The 16620-nt window shown below is 40.9% G+C and overlaps 1 protein-coding gene across 1 annotated transcript; it reads right to left on the reverse strand.

Annotated features, from left to right (window-relative positions):
- Positions 1 to 286: 286 nt before the first annotated feature.
- Positions 287 to 8764, reverse strand: LOC115786400 (uncharacterized). Its single transcript, XM_030738519.1, has 7 exons — positions 8310 to 8764; positions 6582 to 8133; positions 4785 to 4813; positions 4242 to 4370; positions 3519 to 3585; positions 3309 to 3416; positions 287 to 2218 (listed from the first exon to the last, which is right to left on the reverse strand). The coding sequence occupies exons 1-7, from the start codon at positions 8426 to 8428 to the stop codon at positions 1589 to 1591; spliced, it is 2634 nt and encodes an 877-aa protein (XP_030594379.1). The 5' UTR covers positions 8429 to 8764; the 3' UTR covers positions 287 to 1588.
- Between the last annotated feature and the right edge of the window lie 7856 nt (positions 8765 to 16620).

Consider the following 16620-nt stretch of genomic DNA (forward strand, 5'->3'; position numbering starts at 1 on the left):
ACAAGCATCATTCACACATACATTCATATAGTGCTTTATTCTATGCCTAAGTCTAACATTCATGTGCACACTCACACTTCAGTGAATTCACCATAGGGTTCAGTATCTTGCCCAAGGATACTTCAGCATGCAGGCTGGAGGAGCCGGGGATTAAACCACAACTTTCCAATTAGTAGACAACCTGAGTTTTTTGCTTATCTAAAAACTTACTGTATATTATTCAAAGTTGATAAGAAGAAAATGAGGAAGAAATCACCAGTAATGAACAAATTTCTATAATCTGAGATAATACATCAACATAACTATCTTTATTAGTACAATAGATGCAATGACACAGACTAGAAGTATTCATAATGACAAAATGTAGAGAGTGATGAGAGCTTTAAAGATTAAAACAACAGGCTAACCCCTAAATTAAAGGAATACCTACATCCCAGGTGTACACATTACTGCTGAACTTTATCTTATCTAGAGCATCACAATACCTGCACATAATTACACTATTGTATTTTAACTGTATGCTTTTGTCAGTTACATCAGCTACAAAGCATCTAACCTGTCATCATAATATTTGACATGGGAAGGACCGGTTCCTTTTATGCATCACAGACATTTACACAGAGTTTCTGGATATTTACACAAACCAATCAGTGAACAGTAAACTCAAAGTCATTGCACAGTTATTCATTTTAAAAAGTTTTCACATGTGGGCTATTTGGACTGTTATAAAATATCAGTTACCAGTGCAGTGTCTGAAGATTTACTATTCACAAATATAGAAAAACTAACAACTGAGTCTGGTTGAATTATTATGAATAAATGTAGATTAAAACAGTCTCCAGTAGCACTGATGGTAGGCTGCTGTTGCATGAAAGAGATGTCTTTACTCAAGAATTAAGTGGGTTCCAAAAGGTTGTTAGCTTCCTTTCTCATGTAATTTTCTCTATCACTCAAAGGCATTCGCTGCATTCAGTGTCATTTTTCACTTTTCACAGCAGGCCTTGATGTATTCTGTTATTAAAATCCTTCTCTTTCCTTGTAAGTTTAAAAGATCAGCTATAACAGCTGACCTTACAGCTGAAAAAAAGGTCTCTTTTTATCCAAAGTTATGCTTTTTCTTAATGTTAATTTGTTCAATAATAATATTTTAATCACATTTTATCCCATCAGTGTCAATTATCTATTATCATGCACAATTTCGAATGTGCATTTCATCTCATCTCAGTACTGTTAAATACAGAAGACATAGTCTGAGATCCCCATTGCAACTTTGCCCTCTCTGTCAGTTTGCAAGAAAACTAAAAGATAAATAACAAACAGCAAATTACTACTACAGAAATGTATGCATAAAGCATGTTTTTAATGAAATCATTGAGTTAGTTATTTAACAGTGTGTGTGTAAATCTTCTAATGTGTATCAAATGATTGGAGTTTTCAGTTTTATTTCTAAATGAACATAATGTACAAGTTTTCTTAACCACAGCATTTTGCAAATACAGTATTTCCATCTGACAGATATTCATGAGACACATGAATAAACGCACATTTCAAGGCATTAAGATGAATATTCATTATGCCCACGGCATTTTCACTCCGTTACCTCTGCCCTACACTTCTGCCCACTCTGTTGCTCCTTCCTTCCACCAACCTCCTTGTGTAGCTGCAAGTGCTGCATGAAATCATCCAGAATCTGCTGGGCTGACATAGAGTTCACATCCTCAATGTCCTGCTCCAAAAGAGTTACCTTAAGCTCTCCTTTCCCACCCCAGTTATCACTATCTACATGGCCCTGCCTGAGGTCTGGAAGGGTGTCAGCATGATTAGTGGGCAAGGAAGGCTGCTGTTGGCTTTGGGGGTAGATAGGCCATGGCCTGGCAGCATAACTGGCAGCCATTTTCTTATAGATAGCAGAGCTGATTTCAGCCACAGAGAAAGGCGGGCTGTGGCTCAGCTCATGCTGACCCGAGAGATTGCCTTCATTTCCTGTTGGTGGTACACTCTGTTTAAAGGGTGTGAAAGCTGTGACCCTCTGTGGGCCTGCCTCTGATTTTGTTAGCCAATCACGTGCCCCTTCATCTGCTTTAGGAGAGCGGGACTGGCCATCTGTTTGTTGAGAGGCAGCACAATGGCTGTTTGTAGCAGAGGTTGTGAGAAACTTCTGTATAGCCTCAGCTGAATCAAAGTGCTTCTCCAGTAGTTCCTTTATCAAGCATGGTACCTGTATTTTAAAAAATACAGAAGAAAACATTACTTTTTACATTTCAAAATTTGCTGAAATGCATTTGCTTTCAAATCTAATTCATTTGCTTTCACCTGTTTTGAATAATTTGACCTATAATGTCAGCTCAGTGTTTGCTTGTACCACAGGGAGTTGGTGTTACAAGCCAGCACTGAGCACTGCTGCAACACTGTATATTTCACTTAGATGCTTTGTGTTATTTAGCATGTTTTAAACAAGATTTTGCTGATTATCCATGTCCAAAGAGATGGATTTTTTAGTGTGTGTGCACTTCAGTATTTTGTTCACACTGCAGATCATCAGAGCTGTAACTCAGTCTCCTTTAAAAAAAAAAAAAAAAAAAAAGGAATGGCAGTAATGTCCCCTAATATTGTACAAAACACTACGGGGAAACGTGCAGATTTTATTACTTTGAAGAAGATCTTTCTGCTGACAAACCATTTAAATTATTTTTCTGTGTAAATATAGGCATATTAGTATTCAGTGGTATACACATGGCACTGTGTGTATACAATATATAGATCAGACTCAGTATCAGCAGTTCTTCAAATTAATGACAATCTTAAGCGTATAAAATCTAAGAATGCCAGGCATACTTTTGCCTGAGTTCATAAATTAGTTTTGAGATTCCAAAGCTCAAGATCTCTAACATTTTGTATTATTTCTGGTTTGTATGTTCTGACTTTGGGGCTCTCTGTTCTCTTGGGTCCAGTAGTCACATTCTATAATTATCCATGATAGTATCCACATTAGCAGTGAGTTAGGCCATATAAATATATATATTTCTTGGTGACTACTTGGTGAGATCAGGCTGAAAATCGTGAGAGTTGCAAGCATACATGTATTTGAACCATACCTTTCTGTGAAACTAGAAAGATGCTCTTTTTTCATAACGTTGAATCTCAAATCCTGAAATGGCCTGCCTAACTGAGTAATCAGTCCAACTTGTTTGCTATTTTTAAGGTCTGCTCTGTGTGTGTGTGTGTGTGTGGGGGGGGGGGGGGGGGGGGGGGGGGGCTTCTGGAGAGGGGAGTGTGCATTGATGTCCAGTAGATGGCGGTGTGATTACATTAATGTTCTCCAGGGCTGTAATGGTCCTGTGAGCATCTTCCAGCTCTGAGCTCAGCAGGGACACACGATTAAGCAGATACTTCCTTTCGCTGCTCAAGCTCTCCGACTACACACACAAAAACATGGGATAACATGCATGAAAGTCACAAGATGTTTTTCCTTTTTTTTTTCATTTTGCTTATGGCTTATAAATCTCTGGTTTTCTCACTGCTATGTGCAGGTGCTCCCCCAGGAGGTTATTGGCCTGCTTGGTCCCAGTATGTGTTTGCAGAAGGCTACAAAGCAAGGAGGAAAAGTTGTCATTCAAAATCCATTCATCTATTTTCTGCACTTTTCAGGGTCTTGGTTCATTTAAAATCTTTATATTTATTTTTAATTCAGTACATTAAGACCCATTGTTAAACTTATTCCTACACATAGCCTCATTGAAATCCTTAAGTAAGGTCAGTGGCAGCTGTTTGTCAGGGCAAGTGGCAACAACGAACTCTCCTAATAAATATACAACTGACTCCCAACTTGAGTACAGCATGAAGTGACCATTCACTCCAGCTGCTGCAGTCTGCTGAAGAATGTTTGGTATGTGCCTGATGGTCAGCAGCAGTTGTTTCACTATAAATGCCCCTAACAGAATCCAAGTAAGTGTGAAGATGCAGTTCATAGGGGGAAATGTGTGGCCTATAATGTTCATCCAGAATGTTCCATGGATCAATTCATCTATAGGAAGTGTTATGTAAAGCCATAGATTGAGTTGATTTAACAATGGCTCTGGAATCAATATGTGTGCCCATGCCCTCTTATGGAGGCATGCTATTCATGCTCTATTGTGTCAGCATACTACATATGGAAAAAATCTCCTCTTTCCCCTCAGTATTTATTTGTGCGCAGGAGTCAGAGAGTATGAGCAACATACACCCATTTTGTTCAGCCTAACCTTTTGTATTTCTCCCTAACATGGCTGAGCTCATCTCTGGTCCTCTGCAGCTCCGCCTCCAGGCTCTCAATGCAAACCACCGTCTGCAGCAAGTTCTGATGGAGATCTGCATTCTCCTCCTGCAGTGCCCTGAACACAGAGGAAGAATGTTAATAACAAAGGTTATTTTGAGTTTCAAAAATGTGCTATTTACATAGTATATATATATAAAAAAAAAAAAGCATGTCTGGAATTAAGGCCAGAATTAGCAAAGTCAGTTATTTGTCAGCAATGAGCACAGACATCTCTGCTTGTATGGTAATCAGTAGGCTACATCAACATAAATGATTTTTAAACAAAACGTCAAGGTTATATAAAAAAGTTTCATAATGACACTTCATCCTGTTTTAACAGGAGTGTGGGAGAAAGGGAAGCTCATTAGTGTGATCAATAAGCACTGATCCATAACCGGATAAAAAGAGCAAGTACAGAATGAGTCAGGGAGAAAATCTGCAGTCAAACGTGACGTGGGCAGAGAGAGGTTATATAAATATAGACACTTACTGAAGATGGTCAGCATCACACAGCATGTCCTAAAAAAGGAATAGAACAAGTTTAAGGAGGAGGTGGGAAATATGAGCTGATTTAGGCTATAGTTTCATTGTAGACAGAGGTATTATTGTTTTGTATGGTAGAGTTTCAGTGTTAGTTATTCTTGTAATCCCTGTGAAATTCAGAACTGAATTTAAAATCTTTCTCCTCACATACAAATCTTTCATCCCTCATATCTTAAAGACCTCATAGTGCCTGATTATCCTAAGAGAGCACTTTGCTCTCAGACTGCTGGCTTACTTGTGGTTCCTGGGGTGTTTAAAAGTAGAATGGGAGGCAGAGCCTTTAGCTTATGGGCCCCTATTCTATGAAACCAGCTCCCAGTTTGGACTCAGGAGACAAACACTTGCTACTTCTAAGGTTAGGCTTAAAACTTTCCTTTTTGATAAAGCTTATAGTCGGGGTTGGATTAGGTGACCCAAGTTTTTGTACTCCAACACATTGAATTTAAAATGAAACTTCACAGTGTGCAACGACTTTCAGCTTCAGTTTGCAAATATGAAAACTCCCTAAACACCCTGCCGGAAAGCCAGAACTTCACCCTCTCAGTCACTGTTTCATCTGAATTCCAGTTGGCTGAATGAGGTCATATCACTAAATACAACATAATTTCTATGATTATTTATTACTATTTACTTTCACAGGCACAGGAGCCCAGCACAGCAGGCATTATATACCCAGGCTGGGTTGCCATTTCATTTCCAAGGACATGGCAGATTGAATAAATTATTGAGTTGTGGTAGACCCGTGCCAGAAACATGATTGATTAGTTCTGTGAGGCTAAACTATGGTCAGGATATTCCCCTTTGTACACATAGGTATATGTAAATTCAATAAAACAAACAAACCAAGTGAGACCAGAATCTATGCTGCTACAGCAGGAAAAAAAGGCAAGGTTATGTAAGGCTCTGTGTGTGTGTGTGTGTGTGTGTGTCTTTATTAGTACATAAGAGTGTGAGCCTGAGCAGAATATTACGTAAGAATGACTGGCTCGCAGCACTCACACCTTTTCCCATAGTGCTAGGAGGGAACTATGCAGATTTGTATGTAGTTGCGTATTTTCAGGTCACTGAGCAAACAGAGAATCAAAACTGATATATCAGGTAGTTTCAAATGAATTGTCCCCTAAACACTCTGGACGTCATCAGCTGGCTGCATTGCTGAAGAATGACTCAGATTCTACTGCGTAGTGCTTGACACCATCCCACACACCCTGTGACTCAGCTACAGTGCCTCTGCAAGAGAGGAGCAACATTTACATTTATTAGGCTCACTTTGTTCTTTTTATAGAGTTATTACTGATTCATTGCACTGCAATGCCTTCATGATTTTTTTTACAGTTATCATCCCTATCCATCTTGTCTACCACACTTTGTTTTTCAGCTGCCCATCACAAAAAGACATGATTGATATTAATAAAGAAAGAATATTGTCATTATATATTTATATGATGTTCCATAGAAAGGTGTTGACATTTGTTTAATCATAGCTTTGGTTCATTAGCACCCACATATCTTTCATTTGATTCACAAATCCCACCACTGAAGACCATAGGTGTCTCCAACACAGTGTTCACACTGATTTGAAGTAGTTTGACTTTAAATGAAAACAGATACATATAGCAATGATATTAGCAGGGTATAATATTTTAAAGGTGGTGCATAACAGCTAATGACTGACTTGGCGTGAAATCTCTCTTTGCTCCTGTTTTTATTGTCATTTTAGTGTACTGGCTTAAAGTGAACTTACCCGGTCCTGCTGAGCGTGTCCGACATGCTGCGACTGGTGTTGACTACTCTGGTCAGAGCTGTGGCTGGTAGCTGTGGAGGCTGTGTCCCTGGCCCTTGGTGAATCAGATTTTGTGGATGAAGACTCAGATCCGACACCTGGTCCTGCACCCTGGCCTGGAGAGGAAGGAGAGTTGCTTGGTTCTTGGTGACCAGAGCTTGGATGAACCTGTTGGTGGAAGTGCTGGTTATGTGGATGTTGGCTGTGGTGCTGTTTGTGGTGGTGGTGGTGGTGGTGGTGTTGTTTGGACTGACTGGTTTCAGGGCTGGTGCTGGTTTCATCGGTTAAGTGACGGCCACCTCTCCCAAATCTGTCCCTGGACATAGGTCTCTTGTCCTTATGGCTGCTTCCATGGTGGGGGCTTTGGCTGGCAGAGTGTGTGTAGCAACGAGGTGGCGGGCTGCCGTGGTGGTTCCTTGTGGCATATGAAATCAGTTTGTCAGGATTGGAGCAGTCAGAGTTTTTTTGAGAACTACTGAAAGGTCCTCTCTCCTGCCTGCTGGGCAGTTTGGGATGATGGCCTGTTTCCTCCACTGGGCCCTTTCTGTGCTTTTTTGGTGGGAGCTGGGGCTTAACTGGGTTAGATGTTGGTGCTGAGGCAGATGTTTTCCCAGGAGTTTTACTATTATTCATACCCAAGATGGTGAGATCCGTTGGACTTATAACACTCTTTGTAATCTCATCTAGAAAGGCAGAGAACTGCAATTTTTCCTGCAGAACATTTGCCCTGGCTTGCTCTATGTCAGCTTGAGTGATCTCTTTACCCTTCTGCCCAGGACCTTGTCCTTTATCAACTCTTGGGGACAGTACCTCCATCGACTTAGTCTTACGAATGTCAGTATGATTCTCCTTGTTCTTGAGGATCCCTTTGCTGGGTAGCATGTTTGAAGATACTGCTCTCTTTGGGGCACTGGAGACCCCTAAAAGAATGTTTTCCTCACTGAAAGCCAAGCATCGGTTCAAACTAGCTGACTTATACAAAGGCCCATAGTCATTGTGTTTGGATTGTTCTCTTCCACCACCAGCATTACTCTGGAGAAAAGCTTCATCACTCCAACTGTGACCTCTGTCAAGAGCAGAAAACCCACTGTTCCCCCTTTGCTGTGAGCTTTCATGGAATGCACTGCCTTTTTTGCTATGTTTGATAGTGGCAAAGACAATGGGCTCGCTGTTGTCATCTTCCTGGAAACCTATGCGCACATCTTGGAGATTAGAGCAGGATAGAGAATGCTGTGGGCGCTCAGCATGGCGAAGAGTGAAGGGATCATTTGCGCTTGACTCTGTGTACCAAGAGGAAGAGGATGAGGAGGAGAGAGAAGAAGAGGAGGCCCTAGAGAGAGTTACAGGAGTGTGGTGGTCATAAAGTATCTCGTCCTCTTCACTGTGGCGATACTGACGAGGATAATGAGCATTGTGGTGAGGGTTTTCACGGAGATAGTGGCTGTGTTGATGGCGGCGAGGCTGACCTTGGCTGTCATCTGTGTTTCTGTCAGTGTCGTCAAACTTTGCGTACCTTCAACAAAGGGAAATTATGTAAACTAACCATGAAAAAAAGGGACTGTGCACACTATATTTGTATGTTGAACGCTGCAGATGGTTGATTTCAGTCTCACCAAACTGACACATTTCAGAATATAAATAACTTTTAACTAAAACTGCATTAAATATGTGTGGATAAAACCCTCATACCTGTGTGACTGAGTGTCTTGGTTATGTTGAAGGTGATGTTTGTGATGATGGCGGTTTTTCCGTGGCTTGATCTCATCCAACTCAGCTGGGCACTGAACCGGTTTAAAATACTTCTCCATGACCTCTCTCTTTCCTGGTGGTAGACTGTTGATGGGGTCCTGGTTGGGATGAATACACTGGTGGCACTGAAGGTAATCCGTGTCGGTACTCTGCTCTGTTTTGAGCTTTTTCCTGTGTAAAGCTACAACTTGTCACTCAATATTAGTCGCAAAGAACATACTGCTTTTTACAACCATTCTGAACATGAAAAATTAACCAAAGCATGTAATTAGAGATCTAATATAGCTAATAAGAAGTTCAGCCCTTAAAAGTAGTCTCTTTAGTAATCACATCTCCTGCTGGAGTACCGATTCCTCTGTGTCTGGCTGCAGACTAATGGAACCACAGCTCATGGGCAGGATTGTATGAATTCCTGAATGATGGTTTGACTTTGGATCACTTCTAATGTACTAACAGTTGGGTGCTCATTGAACCAACTGGAAGAGCAAGACCTTTGTCCTCATTCAGGAGACAAATGAGTCAATCCCTCGGAAGTGGGATCTATAACTAGGCTCATTTAACCCACCGATTTATCTTACAGCATAGGCTTGTCCGCTGCCGTGTGGGCCAGTTTCAGGCCTCTGTCCCTATACTATCATGTGATATTTTTTTTTTTTTGTCACAGTTGCTTTGTTTTCACAACTATTTTTATAACTATATAAAAAGTACATGTAAGGACAAATCAAAGCTATTGAACTGCCCAGTGTTACCTCATTGATTTTCAGAGGTTTCCTGCAACCTTTCAGCTGATGCCTAAGTAATTACATTCTCTAGGGATGTGTAATATTACAATATATGGGATAACAGAAATCAGAAATTGTATTACATTATTTTTTAATATGGCAGGTTACTGTTGGCAATTTGGTCAGCACTTTTCTCTTTGTGTTCCTTTTCTTTGCAAAAAAGCTTGTTAATTGATGTTATACAAAATATATTGCATCAAGATCAATACTGTGATTTAAAATGACACTGTTATTTGGGACTAAATCATGAAATTGCACAGCTTGTCTTCTGATGCCACTTTCACCTCTATTTTCATGAGCTTCCTGATTATTTTTACAGCTTGTTTATTCTTCTGGGAGAGAAAGTCAAGTTAATCACACCAAGGTCTTGATTGCCCTACAGAAACGCTCTATTTTTCCTTGGTTATCACATGAATGATAATGGGATTTTTTTTTCAGTCTGCATGGCATTGACTGCACCCTTTTTACCAACTCTGAAAGAGATCAATTTATTGGAATTGGGGAGTGGGGCTGAAACTCAGCCAGAGGACAACTCCCCACATTGGACTGTTGACGATCAATGGTTTACCGTCATAATAAACATAACTGATTAAGGGAAGTTGCCCAGACTTGTCCAGGTTGATGTAATCAATTCTAAAAAGCAGTTCTGTTGTAAACACAAGGGAGGAATATGGAGATCTCATTGTTGTGTGAGGTACGTGACAAACTGCACGCGCCCTCTACTGGTGAACACCGGGAACTCTTGTTTGCGTCTGGTAATTTTCCACCTTTCTCCCAGCAGCACCCGTTCAGGTTCTGGTTGTTTCTCGAAGTTTCTGCATTTATCGCGTACACCTTTCAGCCTACATCAATTTTGTATTAATATATCACTTAAAATCAAGTTAAAAATCTTATTGAGGTCCAAACTACTACATGGAACCATAAAACGTGGAACCATGCTACACATTTGATATGAATTTGATTTTAAAAAGACTACAGTAACTTCTAAATCTGCCGTAAAAGGAAAACGTTACTGAACACAGGCCATCTAAGTTAAAGGAGATGAGCTTGCTGTTTTCTTTGTTATTCAATCAAAAAACAGCATTAGGCTGCAGTAAAAAGGAAGTAGATCCGGCAACTCCATTACATTCTAGTTTGATCCGGTTTGTAGCACGTTGTTACAGACAAGCAAATATTAATCCGCGCAGCCGTGACGTCAGCTGTTTTGACCGTTAGCTTTAAATCCTATACTGTGATTATAGGTTGAAAATGTTTCTTCTTTTACATTATACCTCGCTGTTGTCCCTCATATATTATGATATGGTGAAATTAACCGAAAACATCCAAACTACATGTTATTTACGACCTCTGTTAGAGGAGGTTTTGGAAGTCTGAATCCTTTGTACATTATTACCGAATTCAAGAGTACTGCGTTTATTCACTCGCGGTGTTTTTTTTATTATTATTATTTTCATGTTTTGAGTGCGATTCTAAAGCTGAAATAAGCAAATCTATGGCTTTGTTTCATCTAAAAGAGGGACTATTTTGGCGGATGAATACCGCATTTTTGTCTCACGGCAACCATATAAATAGAGCTGGTGACGCTATCGCAACTCACACTGCGCTGGGTAGCTTTCGTCTTGCTGTTTGGCGGTGCAGGTTAAATTTATCTTTTTTTTTTTTTTTTTCCTTCTTCTCTCCTCTTCTTTTTCCTTCTTCTCTATTTGTACTTTGAGCTTTCAGATTTATTTACAAAGATATGTAGCTTCATTCTATCTAGCTTGATGTTTGTGACAAGTTTAGTCTATTTTCTTGACGTCAGTGCGAATTGGGCCTTGTTTTTTAACGCAATTACCTTAAGTTTTTAGATACGTAGCTTCTACGTTATCTGTGATTTTTTTTTTTTTTTCTTCTTCCGTTAAACGGCTTTTTTATTACTACCTTTGAAATTGTCGATGGGCAGGGAAAATTCCATTGAGACAAAACAAAAGATCGTGCTATTTATTTATTTATTTATTTTTTGTCGACAGTTACTGAACTAACCCTAGGCTAATCTAGCCAAATATCGATTTCTTTGTGCCAGCATATTCAGTTATTCTTCAACGGTTGTCTTTACTGTTTAGCTGGGTTAAGTTATCAGGCAGTACTAATGGTTTTTAAAAATAGATTCCAAGTGGCCATTTTTGGCGATACTAACGGCAGTTGGCTCGAAATAGGAGCCGTAACGTAAAAGCTTGTAGATGTTGTCTATTGGTTAGTTCAAATAAACGTCATGACGTAACTAGACAGCACTGGAAAAGGTGTGGTCAGGCCAACGGCCATCGTCAGCCTTCGTTCTTTAACGTAAGGTATTTAAAAAAAAAAAAAAAAAAAAAAAGCTTTTAGCGACAAAAATAGCAGTTGCGCTATTTTAATGTTAACTATTTTTTTCTTTTATTGATAAGGCTGTGAAGTGCCTAATTCAGTTTCTGAAGAGTACTGACTTTGTAATAAGGCCTTTCAGAATGCCGCACAATGCGACTAGTCAGCTGAGGGCATTAACCGTAAGCAGGCTTGGTTTTTCTAAAGTTACAGAAAAATGAGGAATGATTTGGCTAAGATGTGAGATTGCTCATTTTTTTAAAACATGCAAGTCACTCCATTTTAAAATGGAGGCCTCATACCTAACATAGGAGGCGGTGTTGTACCTATGTGATTGCAGTATGATAGAAGAAAGCCTGTTTTTAAAAAAAAAAAAAAAAAATCAGCCCAATTTTAAGAGATACTGAAAAGATTTTTTTTTTTTTAATTCAATAGCTGTTGTTTTTTGGTGAGGTCTTGATCTGTTGCTACACTCTGCCATTGATCAGGCAACCATTTTGCAATTCAGTATTTTTTTTATTTTTTTTTTTTAAATCTTTGAGTTTCACTGTTTGCATCAGTCAGTAGACTTGAAGTTATAGTGCCGATTGACAGCTTTTGCCTTCAAAGAAACAAGAACCATCAGTTTTTAAAGCAGTGCTGAAGAATCAAAGGTTATCCTAGAGCTCTAGTTGTAGCTCAAGCAATTGCACGTTCAGATGTATGGACAACTTGAGATTTATTTTTAAAAATCTCTTAGAGAAGACAGAAGATTTTTTATTTTTTTTTTCCCTTGGGTGGGGGGAAATGGACTGAGTTATCAAGGGGAGGAATGGACTTAGTTATTAGATGAAGATCACAAGACGACTTGGAGCGAGGTCACAGGACACGGGGAGGACCAGAGTGGCGCCAGCGAGCCAGGCAGGACAGGACCAGAGGGCGTGGGAGGACCAGAGTGGAGCCAGGCAGGACAGGACCAGAGGGCGTGGGAGGACCAGAGTGGAGCCAGGCAGGACAGGACCAGAGGGGCATGGCGGGAGGAGCAGAGGGGGCCAAAAGAGCAGGAAGCATCAGGAGCTGTCGGCCAGTGTACACCAGAGGGAGCCAGAGGCGCAGGGCAGTGTAGAAGCACAGTGGCCATTCCCGATGCAGATCCAGTGCTGAGGGTGGGACAAGGGCGGTGCAGTCTTCTAGCTTCACAAGTTAAAAGAGGGGCTTTGGTTTGTATACTGGGTAGAGGTATCTCTGTAACACTCAGTATTTAGTTTTTGTATTTTCCAGCAACATCTGTTGTAGAACAATTTCTCGCACAGCTCTCTCTTCCTCTTTTCAGGCCAGCCGTGTAAAGTGTTTTGTACCGTGGTCACCCCTCCTGTTGTGCGCTGACATGTGTGGTGGTGTCTGCTGTGATGAATGCCTTGGTAGTGTGCTGTCGAGGAGCGTCTTATTGGACTTCTCTACCCCCTGCGATCACAAGTAGTTCCCACAGGCGGAGGGAGAGGCAGTCCTTTTGTTGTTCGATAGGTCTTCCCCCCGAGAGAAGTTTTCGGCATTGGAGTGTGAAAGTGGATGATCTCCCGTACAGCCATTTGTGTATTCGGCAACCCTTCGGTACTTCAGCTACGCCTCATTGGTACAGATCAGCTACATCTACCTCTTAAATCCAAGCAGTGAGTTAATGCATGAAATGTACATGTGGGTGTAACTATCCTGTACATTAACTAATTACATTTGATAAGTATACAATAATATTTGCACTCAAAAGGAAATTTGTTTTGAAATGGTGGTTGATCCTAGTGGGTAAATATTTTTGGCTTAAGGGGAGGGGGGGCTGGGGGTGTTAAAATTTGTTTGGAGTTTTTCTTTTTACAGGCCTGGTCCCCTAAAGCTGATCATCGACAGAATCCCCCTTTCTAGCTGCTTGGTACAAGTTGAACTCATCCTTTTTTTTACAGTAGTGCTATGGATCGAGATCATGTGCATCCACTGTGCTTAAAACGAGATGTAGAAAGGTATTTTGTATTCAGTGAATCAATTAGTTTTCATTTCACTTTTCCATGAATTTTGGGGTGGGAGGGTGGGTTGTGGGGCGTTAATCAGTCTCTTCCTAGACTTCACAGCTCCACATTGCCCAGTGCACATGGCTTGAATAGGAAACATCCCAGGCGCAAGCACCAAGATTCAAGTGGACACTTTACCACGCAGGATAGCAACCTCAAAACTAGTCTTCTGAAGTAGTGAAGCTCCTTTTCCCCAGGGAGAGTGCGGTAATACTTCTCCTTACTAGAAGTCATTGTATTCTGTACAGGGCTTACGTTGCTTTGTGGGGTTGGGAGGGGGCTGTGTATTTTTGACTCTTGCAGATTAACTTGTAAGGCCCATCCTTCAAAAAGCTACATCCAAGTCCATGCCTACAGTTAAGGAAGGAATCCCTCATACTCAGGCCTGTGGTATTTAAAAGTTTCTTATGGAAAATGGCTTTAATCATTTTATGAATTGTATTCCTAGTCTTACAGTTGGCCATATTAAGGCAGTTGTACTTGTAATGCCAGTATTGTCTAGTAGTTCTCTACTATATTGCTGTAATGCCAATATTGTAGTTCTCTACCATATTGTATTAGGGGTAGGGGTTTTGTGGGGAGAGGCTTTTCTTTGCATTTTTTCAGTGTGCTGTGTCCTGTGTGCTTTCAATACCCAAGACCATCAGGAACTCTCCTAACTCATTGTATGTACAAGTTTCCTTGCGCATCGAGCATCACGTAAGGTGGCTAAATGTGTTCATTTACTTTAACATTCATCATTTGGCTAATTGCCTCCATTGCAATTCCTTTGCAATTAGTTACTTTGCTTTGTATCGCCAATACAATGAGTGAACTATCTGTAAAGGATTTTCTTATTGCATAATAAATGCATAGCTTGTTGTGATTGAATACAGTTTTGGTATGCATTTGTTCTTTTTGGGGGGGCTTGTGTGGGGGAGCTTTTCTTGTGCTTTTTCAGGTATGACTAAAGCTTGGAGCTTTGTAGAGCACGGATGTGACCTGAGCTCGAATGACATCTATTTCAAAGTGGAAATTGAAGGCAGATAAGTTGAATCCATCAAATATTGATGTTACAAAACAGAAAATTGTCAGCCCTATAGGGGTCACTTATCTTGACTGGACCTGAGTGTCCTCATTCTTGAAATGAAAGCAACTTGCTATACTTGAGAGTAGAAATAGCACTGCTGTGCTTTCTTAAAAAGTCACTTGTGATAATGGGAACATTTGATGGACCTTCATTGATTCTAACATTATCTGCAGTAAAGCATTTGGGTAAGGATAACAATAGTCAGTTCTACGATACTGTGGGGAGGGGTATAGGGGTGTTTCTTTTCTGCCTCTTTGATCTTGCAGAACAGACCAAAGGAAGAAAGCAGTGTACCTAGGAGAACACAGGAATCACGCTGCCCTTTGAACTCAACCAACATGCAGTATGAACAAAAGGAGTCAGGTTTTGATGTGTTTTCATAGATTGGAACATTTAGCCCTCAGCTGCTTACCCTTGCGCAAATGTGCAAGTGGCAGGTTGGTCACCTTAGCGACCGCGCAACTGTGCGGAGTTTCTAAATTTAAGCGGCTGAGGAAAGCTGCGCATGGTGTAGCTTGATTTGGTCTGAAATGCAGCGCAAATGTGCTGCCTTAGTTTCTATTGTGCATTGGTTGTGGTTGGGCGTATCCCTACACTTCTCTTCACAGAACTCACAGTGCAAGACTGGTTCAAGCACGAGTCAAGTCCTAACCTGGAGCATGTAGATGTAAGATGTTGGCTTTACTTGTCAAAACTTCTGCAATGTTGTAGTTGACAAAATGACATCTTGGAACTGGCTTTATGTTAACCTCAAATCATCAGTAACAATGCTTTACTAGCGTATTCCTCTTTGGCCTTGGGGCCCTATTGCTTTGCATCTTAAAACCATAAGATGAGTAGAACTCGAATCTTTGAGTATTGTGTGGTGGGTGTGTTGTGTAGATCACTCTTTGTTTCAGATCATTCTCGTCTGTCCACTTCGATCTCGCCTGCCTCTGAATGCAAAGCCATCTGTGGAAGCTGTCAGCGATATGAGTGTGGCCCCTGAATGAAGTACCAATCCCCTGTGCGCTTGAGCTTAAATCTGAACCCCTGACGTCCTTCGCAGAAGCCCCGCTCTCTGTGTTTGTGTGCCTTTTTTCTTTCCCTTTGGTTTCTCAGGTCAAATTGCCCAAAATTCTTTATTTGTCATCTGGGATGGCCTAACCTGTGATGGAACACTGAGAATCCAGTCACATTAAGATCAAGAGCTGCAAGCTTGTTTTCGCTAATACTGCATCACTTCAGTCTCGTGGGTGCTAAGTTAAGTAATTTCGGTTCCCTTGGTTTTTGTTTTCCTCTTTAACACACCATGGCTTTAATGTGTAACTCAACATGTTGCATGCACATCAGCTCTGCATAACATTTTATCCTTGAACAATGTTCATGAAGTCGTTGTCAAACATTGCAGTAGTGTTTTGGTTAGGGGGGTTTGAGGGGGGGGCAAACACTTTTCTCTCTCCCTTTTTTCAGATTTCTCATTCAGCTTAACTTGCTACTGAGCCAGACAACTTTAAAGGTCTGCAGGGAGTCATTGGATGACTTGGCACTGGCAGCCTCTAGGGTTCATTTAATGCGTTGAAGAGCTGAGCATCAGCGGAAGAATAGCTGTGGTAAATGCTGCATCAGCTGCGGTAAACTGCAACCATATTGATAAATTCTCCCATCATACTGGATGAGTCTTGGTACAAGTGTGGGGTTTGTGAGGGAGGGGGGGTGGGCCTTAAATTGTCTGTCTTTTTCCCATTACAGCCATAAAATTGGCAAGAAAGCCTTCACTGTCAGTTGACCCGCAAGTCCTGCTGAATTGCAAAGGGGAAAGCGGCTTTGGCCAGGGATGCTGGTATCATGGCTTTATTATGGATAAGTGGATTTCGTGGAGTAATAAACCAATAAGTGTCGTGGGGAATTTTGGGGGAAACGGATATCTCTCTGTTCTAGTTTCAGCTTCGTGACCAAGAGAATCCCCATGTGGTGACAGCGTAATATAGCAGCCAGGTGTCAGGTTTTTCTTTTCCTGGAAGAACAAATTGATTTGTTCC

This window comes from Archocentrus centrarchus, chromosome 10 (assembly GCF_007364275.1).
Source record: "Archocentrus centrarchus isolate MPI-CPG fArcCen1 chromosome 10, fArcCen1, whole genome shotgun sequence".
NCBI lineage: Eukaryota > Metazoa > Chordata > Actinopteri > Cichliformes > Cichlidae > Archocentrus > Archocentrus centrarchus.

Bases quoted from the DNA above. Each gene is read 5' to 3' on its own strand.
- LOC115786400 (XM_030738519.1), bottom strand. From the start codon at position 8,428: ATGGAGAAGTATTTTAAACCGGTTCAGTGCCCAGCTGAGTTGGATGAG. The intron at 3,586-4,241 runs GTTAGGCTGAAC...CTTGCTTTGTAG, and splicing joins GTTAGGGAGAAATACAAAAG to CCTTCTGCAAACACATACTG. The intron at 3,417-3,518 runs GTGAGAAAACCA...TTGTGTGTGTAG, and splicing joins GGGAGCACCTGCACATAGCA to TCGGAGAGCTTGAGCAGCGA.